This window comes from Manihot esculenta, chromosome 12, assembly GCF_001659605.2.
Source record: "Manihot esculenta cultivar AM560-2 chromosome 12, M.esculenta_v8, whole genome shotgun sequence".
In the NCBI taxonomy this organism is placed as follows: domain Eukaryota; kingdom Viridiplantae; phylum Streptophyta; class Magnoliopsida; order Malpighiales; family Euphorbiaceae; genus Manihot; species Manihot esculenta.
In genome coordinates, this window is record NC_035172.2 from 3,367,541 (window position 1) to 3,381,531 (window position 13,991).

The window sequence follows — 13,991 nt, forward strand, 5'->3', positions numbered from 1 at the left end:
ATCTTATCGAAGAAAATGATATATATATATATATATATATATATATATATATATATATATATATATATATATATGCAGGTTTGAAGCTGTTAAACGTGGCAAATCATTTTACACTTCCTTATAACCTGACAACGTTAGCAACTTTGACTTCTTTGGTTTATGTACCATTTAGCAAACAATCATCTTTCCCTCAGAGAAATGAGTTGATTAGTGTATGCAACAGAAGAAGATGAAAAAGAATAAAGAGAAAAATGATACAACTATTGAACCACTTGTTATTTTCTCATAGTTAGATAGCTCATCAAGCATGGATAATTAAAAAAAGTGAATAAGCTCTCTAGCCCACAAACAATAAGAATTGTTAACAATGAAGAGGCCTAAAGGAATTATTAGATCCTCCAAACAGAAAAATTACTTGTATCATAGGACAGAAAAGTGAAAAGTTTAGTTCACATACCTGTCCATAAATGAGTTCATTTAGTTCACTTAATGATGGTGTCCTCTCCAATAATCGTGTCTGTAAATGGGAAGTCCATAAATGAGACCATGAATGATAATTGGAACCAGAATAGGAACTGAGAGCATTAACAAGTGGAACATATTCAATATATCAACTAGCAAATGCAAACTATTAACCACATAGTAAAATTTCTCAACTGGAACTCAACTAAGCCCTAATCCCAAACTAATTGAGGTTGGCATATGTTGATTCATTTCCACCATTACACTCAGCCACTTAATCCTTTCCCACTACTTTCCTGCGTCATCCTAGGGACCTAGACTTACCCCTCCCTTTCTATTTCTTACAACTTCAACGTGCTTTACCTTCCATACTAGTGCATTTGCTAATCTATAATTAACTTAATCTTCTTTCAAATTTTCCTTGATACATGCCACTTCCACCTACTTACAAATACATTCATTCTTATCTATTTTATCCTTGTATTTTATACATCCACCTTATCATTCCCATTTCTTCCGTTCCAAGCCTAAGAATGTGTTGTTTCTATACCATCCAACCCTTGTTATCATACCTTAGCTCGTCGAATCACATTCCTCTAAAACTTTACCTTCAACTTTTCAAGTAGTTTATGAGAACATAGGACTTCCTATTGCACATCTCCACTTTACCATCCTACTTTAAACTTATGGCTAAACATGCCCCATCTTTTCTGCAGCAAAATACTACTCTGCTTCAGTTTTTACTTGAGATTCTACCGGTCCAACTTTTTTTTAACATCAAGATGTGTTTCACCTACTAAAACTATGTTATTGGCAAACGTCATACACAGAGCATCCTCTTGGATGTGTCATAAACTCATCCATCACCAAAACAAAAAGATAAAGGCCGCTAATCCTTGGTGTAGTAGAAAAATCTTCCATATCAACTCCAACAGTCCATACCAAATGAACCCTTCATAGTCATACATATACGTCAACACCTTCATGTATATAATAGATATACAATTTTTTTTTCAAAGGTGATTAACATATATAACACAAATAAAAAGAGCCTCTTCAGCCTTTTCAAACAGCCATAAGAACACAGGGTATGTTAAGCCCTCATCAACCTATCATGAAGTTCAATTAAAATTTGAAAAAAAAAAATAGAAGAAAATTCTTTCAAAATACACGTAATAGCCACTAGTCCATTTAAAGTACAATCATATATTAGGAGATACTAAATTTCTTAGGATTAAAGCTATTCCTTAAACATTGTGCTAAAATTCAGATACAGCAATATTCTTCATATGTGCCAACAATACTAAAATATAATTTCATTTCAGTGAGCCATATTCTAGCAACAACTCCCTGTGCTGATTGGACAGTCTACAAAAGCTATTTTACAGAAACCAAGAGATGTGAAAATGGACCATTCATAGCTAACTCTACTTCCTCTCTCCTCCCTCTTCCAATGAGGCTGACATCAGGTAAGTTGCCAAGTCAGAAATCAGGCAACTGTTAACCATAATGTGCTTCTAATGATATCATAAAACTTTTATTTTTCTTTATACAGTTTAGGTATTGTAAATGATAAGTTGACAGTACATCTGTGAAACTAACCAATGGAATGTAGAGTAACTTATGATTACCAGAATTGGAAACTGCTTTAGACAAATCCTCTCCCATTGTTATACAAATAGCAGTTGAATTCTAAATAACTACATAAAACTATCAAAAATCAATGGCTTCAAACCTTAACACCTTCAGGAAAACAGAAGGAACCTAAATCCTTTAGGCGCATAGGTAATCTCCTCCCAGGAGGATATTTAAAAAGTATCTGCAGAAGAGAAAACAGTTATAATGTCAGATAATATGGAAAGCGGACAAGATTTAAGTGAGAAACAGAAAACAAATTACCATTGCGGTTAAAGTCTTTATTATTATGCCACTCAAAAAATTCCCAACTATTGAAATGGGAATCGGGCAATATCCCTCTAAAATATGAAGACTGAGTCATGGCAGAACACAAAATGCCTAATCATTGACAAGGACAAGGCAGCAATATAGAATGCAAAGCTGAACAGACTAAAAACTCCAAAAGGTAGTGAAGAGAACTGCCACTTTTTGTAAACCTATGCAGAAATACAACTGGCATTGGAGTAACATATGATACTCTTGACAATAAAAAAGAGCTTTATTAAACTAACAGTCAGTTAACCTGGGGATCCATTGAAGGATATGCAGGCCCCCAACACTGCATCCTTTTATATGCTGTTACATCAGATTTTGCTGCCTCTCTCTCCCATTTCTTCCTTCTTGCAAATACATCCTCCACAGCCTCAAGATTGGCATTAGGATGAAGCCCCACAATGACTAAGTGTTCAAATAGTGCGGTGGGCTCCTTAAATTTTGTATGATCCTACAACAACATCCTCCATTGCTCATTTACTATAATTTGACGGATAAATAATCTCATTAAAATAGCATCATTAAAAAAAATAAAATATAAAAGAACATGTGAAAATGTCAACTAAAAATGACCATCAATATTAACTTCAGGTTTCAGAAATATAAAAAAGGACAAATAATCAATTTGCAATTCATCGATAACAAAATTGCAAAGACAGTAAAGCTAGCAAGACCATATCCCTCTGACTATCTTCTCTATAATTCCTTAATTAAGGTTATTCCAAGAATCAAGTCAATCAACCTGCAAGACAGGAAAATAGCTAGAGGAAAGACAAGGCTCAATGTTATTTCAATAACAATCACACTGATACATCAAGGAAAACAGAAAGGAACAGGGAAGATGCTGAGAAAAATATAGTAGTTGACCAATTACAAGGATGCTCAACATGAATTAAACTGACATTGCCTTATTTAAAATATATACTGCAACCAAATAACACTTGACAAATTTCAAGCAATTCTGTGAAAACATAGATGGAGCTAACAAACATGTAAAATATAAAAGAAACAAATGTTTGAAAACACATATTCTAACAATGTAGAAGGACCTCCAAATAGGTGTACTTCCAAGTCAGACGAAAAGATATATTCTAACTGTTGACTTATTTGCTAATCCTAATTGATTCTAGGGATTTGATTTGATTTGATTAGGATCCTTAATTATCTCTGTAATTATTATTTGATTATTTGCTTCATGTTTAGATATGATTCTTTGTGTATAAATAGCCATGTAGACATATTGTACAAATCAAGAGGGAAATACAAGAATACTCAATATTCTTCCAAAAATCTTCATGGTATCAGAGCCTTTTTCCTGATTTTTTGGGTTCAAATTCAATTTTTCCTCTTCAGGGTTTCAAAACCCTAAATTTACTTTTTTTGTACTAACCCATTTAGGAGCCCTTCACTCTCTCACCGCCGGCACCAGAAGAACCGCCGGACTGCCGCCGGCCGATCGACCAGCCCCGACGCCGGAAAAGCTTGCGCGTGAGGCTCACGCGCCACCTCTTCCCGGCGCGTGACCCGGCGCTTCCCGGCGCGTGACCCATCATCTGCCACTGCTTTGCTGCTCCGATCACTCCGGCGACGATTCCGATCATCTTTCCGGCCTTCCCGTGCTGCTACCCGGTCCTTTTGGTGAATCGATTGGGCTCTCTTGTGTGTACACCCTTGAATACCTCCTATTCTGTCACCGTTTATAAACCTTTACCATGACAGAAGGTAAAAGGGTGTCAATGGCAGAAGGTAAAAGGGTGTCGATAGCAGAAGGTACAAGAATCTCGATTCCTAACTCTGATTCCTCATTCTTTAGTGCCACATCTGACGTTGTAAAGTCAGGTAATACTTCATCTCTCCATAATATTCCATGGATTATCGATTCTGGTGCGAATAGACACATGACAGGTTCGTCTAAAGGCCTTCTCAATTATTTTCCTTCCCTAACCAAAGATAGTGTCAAAATTGCTAATGACTCTTTTACTCCCATATCCGGAACAGGTTCTGTTATTTGCACATCCAATATTAAATTATCATCTGTCCTCCATGTTCCCCACTTTCCTGTCAACCTTTTATCTGTTAGTGCTATCACCAATGCCCTTAATTGTAAAATTGAATTCTTTCCTGATCATTGTGTTATTCAGGATCTTCACACAGGAAAGAGGATTGGCAATGGTAGACTGCATGATGGCTTATATATGTTGGAGGGTGATCCAGGTTCTTCGATATCTCAAGCCTGTTTTGGAGAAAATAAAGATGTCAATCAGGAAATAATACAGTGGCACAGACGGTTAGGACATCCATCATTCTTTGCCTTAGAAAAACTTTATCCTAATTTGTTTGCTAGAACTCAGTTTGATTCTCTATTTTGTGATGCTTGTGAGTATGCTAAACACACTAGAACATCCTATCCTTTGAGTCATAATAAAAGTCAAATTCCTTTTGCGACTATTCATTCTGATGTTTGGGGGCCTACTCAAACTGTCTCATTGTCTGGTAATCGATGGTTTGTCACCTTTATTGATTGTTGTACTCGAATGACTTGGGTCTATTTGATTAAAGCTAAAAGTGATGTCTTTTCTTGTTTTCAATCCTTTCATAAGATGGTTTGTACTCAATTTAATACTAAGGTGAAAATTTTGAGAACTGACAATGGAAGAGAATACATGGATAGTAGCTTTTCTGCTTATTTGGAGAATAATGGGATAATACACCAGACTAGTTGTCCTTAGACTAGTTGTCCTTATACTAGTGCTCAAAATGGCGTTGCTGAGAGGAAAAATAGGCATCTATTGGAGGTAGCTCGATCTCTTATGTTCACCATGAATCTACCCAAAGCATATTGGGGAGATGCAATTCTTGCATCTGCTTATCTTATCAATAGAATGCCTCTCAAGAACCTTGACTTTATGAGTCCTTTGGCGGTTTTACAAGGGAAGAATTCATACGTTGTTCCACCAAAAGTATTTGGGTGTGTTTGCTTTGTCCATACTAGGACGGCAGGAAAACTGGATCCCAAGGCCCTTAAATGTGTGTTTGTTGGATATTCTCCAACACAGAAAGGATACAAGTGTTATCATCCTCCCTCTAGGAAATACTTCGTTAGTATGGATGTTACCTTCCGAGAAACTGAACCCTACTTCAGTACCAACCCCTCACCTCTTCAGGGGGAGAATAATGAGCAAGAAGAGGTGATCCCGAATTCTGTGATTTTGAGTGATATGGTTCAACCAGAAAGTTTGAGTTCTAGTAGACAGGGGGAGATGTCCAATCAGGGAGAGAGAACTGGTCGTTTGGACAAGCCAGATTTGAGAAGGTATTCAAGGAGAGACAAGGCAGAAGAAGCCATTATGCAGTCTACTCAGAGTCAAGAATCTTCTCCTGGTGAGTTACCTAGTCATGAATCTTCTTCTGGTGAGTTACCCACAACTCTTTCTTCTGGTGAGTTACCCACAACTCTTGAATGTTTCAATGACTTAGATAAACCTATTGCACAAAGAAAAGGGGTCAGATCTTGCACTAAACACCCTATTTCTAACTTTGTTTCTTATGAATCTTTATCACCTTCCTATAGAGCCTTTGCCTTGTCTATTTCCTCTGTGTCTATTCCACAGGATTGGAAGAAAGCTCTTGCAGATCCTAAATGGAAGAAAGCAATGATTGAAGAGATGAAAGCATTGGCTAAAAATGAAACTTGGGAACTTGTCACTCTTCCACCTGAGAAGAAACTCGTTGGCTGTAAATGGGTATTCACAGTGAAACATAAAGCTGATGGCACAATTCAACGATTTAAGGCCAGATTGGTTGCTAAAGGTTTCACCCAAACCTATGGAGTGGATTATCAAGAGACATTTGCCCCAGTTGCAAAAATGAATTCAATCAGAGTTCTGTTATCTTGCGCGGCCAACTTGGACTGGGACTTGCAACAGTTTGATGTGAAGAATGCTTTCCTCCATGGAGATTTAGAGGAAGAAGTATTCATGGAAATTCCTCCTGGGTTCGCTGATGAGAAGACACAAGGAAAGGTGTGCAAGTTAAAAAAGGCTTTGTATGGGCTAAAACAATCTCCCAGAGCTTGGTTTGACAGGTTTAGCAGAGCCATGATGTCCTTCGGTTACCAACAAAGCAATGCTGATCACACTCTGTTTATCAAACATCATAAGGGTAAGATCACCCTTCTTATTGTGTATGTTGATGATATAGTGGTGACAGGTGATGACAAAGAGGAAATGGCTCAACTAAAGAGGTTGTTAGCTCAGGAATTTGAAATCAAAGATTTGGGAAAACTGCAATATTTTCTAGGTATCGAGGTGGCCAGATCAGAAAAAGGAATTTTCATCTCTCAAAGAAAGTACATTCTGGATCTTTTGAAAGAAACTGGTATGATGGGGTGTAAGCCAGCAGAATCTCCCATTGAAAGTAACCACAAGCTGAAAGCAGGAACTGGTGAGTCCGTGGATATTGGAAGATATCAGAGATTGGTAGGAAGGTTGATTTATCTCTCACACACTCGACCGGATATAGCCTATGCTGTTAGCTTAGTCAGCCAATTCATGCATGACCCTCGCGAGACTCATATGCAAGCTGTACTTCGCATCTTGAGATACCTAAAGTCTGCGCCAGGGAAAGGGCTTCTTTATTCCAAACATGGTCATCTCCGAATTGAAAGTTTTACAGATGCAGATTGGGCAGGATCTCTCGATGACAGGAGATCCACATCTGGCTACTGCACAGTTGTGGGGGGAAACCTTGTCACTTGGAGGAGCAAAAAACAAAGTGTTGTTGCTCGGTCAAGTGCGGAAGCAGAATACAGAGCAATGGCCCAAGGAGTGTGTGAACTCTTATGGTTGCAGAAGTTATTGGAAGAGTTGAGATTGTCCGAGAGAGACAAGATAACCTTGTATTGTGACAATAAAGCTGCTATAAGTATAGCACAAAACCCAGTCCAACATGACCGAACGAAGCACATTGAAATTGATCGGCACTTCATTAAAGAAAAATTAACAGACGGTGTCTTGAGCCTAGTTCATGTGACTTCTACTGAGCAACTTGCGGATGTGTTTACTAAAGGGCTTAACAACAAGATCTATCATAATCTGATTTGCAAGTTGGGCATGTGTGACATCTTTGCACCAACTTGAGGGGGAGTGTTGACTTATTTGCTAATCCTAATTGATTCTAGGGATTTGATTTGATTTGATTAGGATCCTTAATTATCTTTGTAATTATTATTTGATTATTTGCTTCCTGTTTAGATATGATTCTTTGTGTATAAATAGCCATGTAGACATATTGTACAAATCAAGAGGGAAATACAAGAATACTCAATATTCTTCCAAAAATCTTCACTAACAATGTAGAAGGACCTCCAAATAGGTGTACTTCAAAGTCAGACTGCAGCAGAGCACATAATAAACTTCTAATTTGCAATGACATTGCATTAGTTAAACATATATATAACTTCACATTCATGCCGAGTACATGTTTTAGCTTTAACACAACTTACAGTTTTTTTTCTTCCTATTTTGTGATAAAGGTTTAACTTCACATGGCTTTCTTCTTGCTAACCATAAGAAATTGGACAAAATGGACTTCTTTGCTCTTTTGTGGTAAGGAAAGATACAGATTATACAGATTAAACATATAAACGTAAAAAAAAAAAAAGCAAAGTTTTTAATCACAAATGTGGTTGTTTTCAGTATCGTTGCAAAAACAGGCCTACTTAGAATTCAGTAACAATTGCAGTTGCAGTTACCATGAAAACAATTTTACTTTTAGACCAGTAAATTGGATCTAATGCACCAAAATTTGCAAGAAGATTAGCAAACGTTAAAAAACAAATGCTTTTACTGAGGTTTTTTATTCAAATATCATAACCCTTTTATGTTCAAACTTTACCAAATACTAAACATAAAAATAATAAAATAAAAATGAACATGGAACCAATAGTATTGTGCAAGAGTATAGAAAAAAAGTTACAGGGAGGAAAACAGAAAAAAGGTGATACAGATAATGGCATATTAAAGCATACTGGCCACTGTGTGACTGACTATCAATTTCTTTATTAAAGGCTATTATGCAACAGTAACAACCATGATGTATAATGGTAATTTGAAACCTTTACACTATAGTCCTTTTCTAAAAAATATACTGACATCCTGCTCCTATAGTGTTAAGCACAAAATGGACAATATTGAGTGTCTGTCAAGTTCTGTTATTGACAATCCAGGTAAAAAAATTTTATTGCCAATAAAGAAAATAAAATGATATGGTTGGTGATTGCCCTCTGTTTCTGAAACCAAATACTGTGATCAAATGCTTGGATCTATTCATATATTGTAGTTTATCACATCTGTAAAATTAGCATTCTCCCTTAACCTCCCTAAAATATATTAAAGTTATGCCTACCTCCTCACCATCTAACAGTATAGGCAGCTGTAATTTTGGTCAAAAGATGTAACTACTCATAGAGAAACGCAATCATCTTAGGATGAAAGGTCAGTAGCATCTGATGCTTTACTTGAAGAATGCTCTTAATCCTAGAGCCAAAAACTAACGGAACATTGAAATTCTTTCAGGACTTGGTTTCCATAAATTTTTCATATTAATACTTGTATAAAGTATAAACAGAAATCTTCGAAAATTTTGTCCAAAATTATGGATTAATTTGGAATCTTGAAATGTTAAGTATGTCAAAAACAAGCATAAAAAAAAGCACAGAACTGTTTGGCTCATAAGAATGAACATCCTCCGTGTAGGCAGTGATTAAAAATCATATACTGCAACCTAGCTGGTTTTAAAATTAAATAAATAAGAAGATTCATGTAGATTCACCAACTCAGGACTAGTCACATTGCAATTAAACATAGAGAACTAATGATATTCGTCCAACATAGCACACAATTATCTCCAATTCAAAGTTAAATTTCTTTTTCTATAGAATGCATTATTTTGTCTATCTTAACTTCAAATAATCTAATGTAATCACTTATTAGCTTTGGTACAAACCAAAAGATTATGGTATGCACATTTTAGAAAAGTTGACAACTAATAAACGCTGCAGGAAAGTGCAGATGTTCTGAATAATTTAAGGGCAAATGCATTATTTTGAGGACTTGCACATGGAAATTATTGCTTTAAACACAATAACATAGATTAAGTTTTAAACTGGAAAAATACAAAGAAACCAAAAAAGAATAGATAAAGTACCAGAGTTTGGGAATGAAGCTGATACCACTGACGTTTCTGGTTTGCCAAGACCTCAGGATTGAAACTGTAATCTTGTTCCCGTGAATTGCCACCCCACCTCCATGCCTTTTGCATCTGAGATTTCAATCTCTGAAAACTACTGTTACGTGCGTGTGCTGGGGTTACGATTTCACTTTGACATCGTCTATGAACAGGGGGTAATGGCTGAGGCGTTGGATTACCTTTGGAGGCATTATGCACTGCCTCACCAACAATGTTCTCAGATACATTCCGTGACAGAGGGGGCAATGACTGAGGAGTTGGATTGCCTTTGGAGGCATTATGCACTGCCTCACCAGCCATAATCCCAGATACATTCTGTGACACCGCATTTGGGGATGATGGCTGGTCTTCTGGTGACCGATCCTCTTGAGATTCAGCATCTTCCTTTGTGTCCATCTCCTTAAACACTCAGCTCATCGTGTACATTTCAACCTTTTAAGCCAGAACAAATAAAAGCTCCAAAGCAGAATTACATATTCACACCATTCCCAACATCCAAACAAAGATTAACGTATATAACACCGGATATATGAAATGGGTCTCCTCTTAACCGTTCCTGGGATTCCTCGAATTCTATTGTAGCCTTAAATTTTGAATCATTTGTACGTTCAAAACGTTTATATCATTAAAACAGGAAACCCAAAAAAAAGCAATATCTTTATCACATAAGCTTCAAAATCTGATTCATAAACTTCGAAATCTGATTATGATAGCTCTAACATGCATGCATAAACACCTGTTAGAAAAAAAAAATAGTGTAAAGGGTCAAAAGACAAACACATTAAATGCAGAAAGTAAAGGTGGCAAATCAAGAATTTTAAACAAGTCAACAACTCGTATCATTCAAAAAGGTAAAATATAACCGAGATTAACATTGGAAAACATTTGGAGAAATGAAATGCCAAAATAAGAGAAGAAATTGTTGAAATTCTGGCAATAATATGCGGTACCTTGTTCTTGTTCTTTGTCTTGGTCTCTTTCTTTTTGGATGTTTTGTGGGTGTTGTGCAGATAGAGAGAGAGTTGCTAAAAATAGAAGAGAGTGGGAAGTTGCATAAAAGGAGAGATGTGTTTGAGCAAACTCTGCCTTTCAACATAGCAGAAAAATGGAAAATACAACTCAGCTTTCCCTCAAAAATAGTCTCTCTTGCGTCCATCCCAACGATTTATAAAATAAATAAATTCTTATTCTCCTCCAACTTCTTGGGATTCACATAAATTCCACAAAAATAAATGTTCTCCCGTACTTCCAAAAGTATCCTTAATACATGGAGAAATGTACATAAAAATTCTAAATTTTATATTTTTTATAAGGTTTATTTATATAAAAAATTAAAAAAAAATTATTTTGTAAATTAATTTAAAATTTTAAAAATTAATAAAATTATTTAAAATTTAAATTTTATTATAATTATATTTAAATTTAAAATTTAAATGGAAACGTGTTTCTTACGAGTCCAAGTGAATTATTTTATTATATTTATAAATAAATATTATCCATGAAAAATTTTAAAATTTTTAATTATTTTATAATTTAATTTAAATTTTTAAATTCGATTAAAAATTTCTAAATTTATTTATTTTTATTCTCATAAAAAATCATAACTTTAATTTTTTATTTATTATTAATTTCAATAAAAATTATAATAAATCTCATATTTATTAATTTTTTTATTTTTTAAATACCTTATTAAAATTCTGTCATAATAAATTTTATTATACTTATTATAAAAAAATTATATCAATATAATAAAAAATAAAAATTATAATCTTATTATTTATAATTATACTATTAATATTTCTTTACGGCCTAATAATATAAGCTAGTATTTAAAGGTATAAGTAGAGATATTGTATAAGAGTAGATATAATTAAATTAAATTAAGAGAATTAAAATTAAAAAATAGAAAGAAGTTTCGTTATAATTTCTTGCACTAAATAAATAGAAATTAAGTATAATAATAGGATTCAAGAAATTTAATATTAAAAAAAAGATAAATTTAAAAATTTTAAGTTGAAATATACTAATTTTTAAACTTTTAAATTAAATTATAAAATAATTAAAAATTTAAAAATTTTTTATATCAATAGCATTTATTTACGTGATATATGAGTATAATAAAATAATCTAAATAATCTTATCAGTTCACCAAAACATATTCTCCCAAGTTTTAAATTTAGATATAATTGTAATAAAATTTATAATTTTAAACAATTTTAATAATTTTTAGAATTTTAAATTAAATTATAAAATAGTAAAAAATTTTAATTTTTCATGTAAATAGCTTTTTTTATAAATATACCTTTAATTTTTTTTTAATAAAAATAACTTATATTAATAATTTTTTAATAAGAGTACTCTCATTTATATTTTCATTAAAAATTAATATAAAAAATTAATTTAATATAAGAAATTTCAAATTAATAAACAAAATTCTAAATAAAAATCATCCCACCCATATGTATATTCTTTATTTAACTTATATATGACCATAATTAGACACGCCCTAACTTTTTTGTTACCCTAACTTTTTTGTTACATTTTTATAAAATTAAAAATTTAATGATGACACTTTATACCATTTGTAAATAAGTAATTATTTTTTATAATTTTTTGTATAGTTTATTTTTTCACATATATTAAAAAATATAATTTTTTTATTAAATATCATAAATTAAATAATATAATTAGCATATATTTTATTTTTTAAGTATATATTAATAAGTTAGATGATAAATTACTTTGAAATTTTTTTAAATAATTTAAGAGGAATAAAACTGAAGTTTGATTACATTCACAAAAACTCAGTGAATTATTATAATATTTTACGATTTAAAATCTAATTGAAAAAAAAAGATTATTATTATTTATCACTGTGCTCATTTCTTTTTTATTTTTAAATAGAGATCGAAAAAATAAAATTTAATATCTTTTAAATTTATTTAAATATACTTATCGTCAGATTAAATCTGTGTGAATGCTTATTACTGTTATCATTAAAACATATAATAAAAAAGCTACGTAATCGGAAATTATCCTTAATAATAAGGATACCATAATCTATGGTTAAAATTATAATACTAATGACTATTATTATTATAATAAAAGAGAATATAAATATTTCGTTATTTTAAATATGACGATTATTCATATTACTGTTAAAATGATTTATGATGAAATTATTGATTGTTGAAAAAAAAAATAACTATATTCAACAAAATTAGAGTATTAAAATAAATAATAAATATTCATAATATAATTATTTTTTAATTTTTTTTTAAAATAATTACTACATGTCTATGTAGTTTAAAATATTTTTATATTTTTATTTTATCAATTAAAAAGAATATCTATTAATTTCTATTTATTTTACTGTTAGTATATATTTTTTTAAAAAAATAAAATTATATCAATATAGTTTGACATAATTAATTAAGATATTATATAGTTTAAAATTATATTAAAATATTATTATATTTTTATTTTATTAATTAAAAAAGCCACTTGATAATTTCTATTAATCAAAATTTATATTTAAATAAAACTTACTATTTACTAGCCTTATCAACGTGATCATTTATATTATCAATATTTTATTATTGGTTATAAATTTTTAAGAGAAAAATGAGTGAAATACAAGAGTATGTACGAGAGAGTATGTTATAGAGAGAAAAGATATAATTTTTTTTTTAATTTTAATTAATAAATTAACCATACAAATAAATACAAAATAAAAAGTATTTTTTTTGGTTAATACAATAAAAATATATCAATATTTTAATATAAATCTAAAACTCTTGAGGTATTTTAATAGTCAGAACACAGCAACACTATAAAATAGAAATTAATCAAATACTTATTTTTGCACTCCGAGACTTAACCTGGTAGAAAGTGCATTCTGATAGATCTGAGAGGTCTAAGGTTCGACTCCCCCAATTCCTATTTCAAAAAAAAAAAAATCAAATGCTTATTTTTCTTAATAAAATAAAAAGAAAATATTTTAATATAACTTTAAAATTTTAGATATAGTTTAATTAGTTACGGTAAATTATAATTTTTTTTAATAATTCCATACATAGTAAAGGAATATATCATATTACATCACGCAAAATTATAAAAACGATAACTATTATAACCGTCATCTCGCGCTAGAAAAAGATCCATCAGTGTCACTTGTCATCTACATTTAAAAGTTTATTGGATTACAACTCATATGTAGATGAAAACAAGAAAACAAAGCTAACACACAACTAGCCCATAGCACCATGGGACAAAAGACCAATCCAAAGCTCAATCCAGCCTAATGAAGCTCAATGAGAACTCTGGACAGC

The 13,991-nt window shown here is 32.0% G+C and overlaps 1 protein-coding gene across 5 annotated transcripts in view; it reads right to left on the minus strand.

Moving 5' to 3' along the window:
• The window catches only part of LOC110627696, a 27,515-nt gene extending 16,695 nt beyond the window's left edge, over positions 1-10,820 (minus strand). For 2 of the 5 annotated variants that reach the window (XM_021774045.2, XM_043948872.1), the window contains exons 1-5: positions 10,611-10,819; positions 9,619-10,396; positions 2,663-2,863; positions 2,198-2,281; positions 458-517 (exon numbers count right to left, since the gene is read on the minus strand). In XM_021774045.2, coding sequence (XP_021629737.1) covers positions 458-517; positions 2,198-2,281; positions 2,663-2,863; positions 9,619-10,056 — 783 coding nt within the window. In that variant the 5' untranslated portion in view covers positions 10,057-10,396; positions 10,611-10,819. Of the gene's footprint in view, positions 1-457; positions 518-2,197; positions 2,282-2,662; positions 2,864-9,618; positions 10,397-10,610 lie in introns of all 5 variants that reach the window. The other 3 variants (XM_021774046.2, XM_043948874.1, XM_043948873.1) reach the window with 3 other exon arrangements.
• Positions 10,821-13,991: the final 3,171 nt, after the last annotated feature.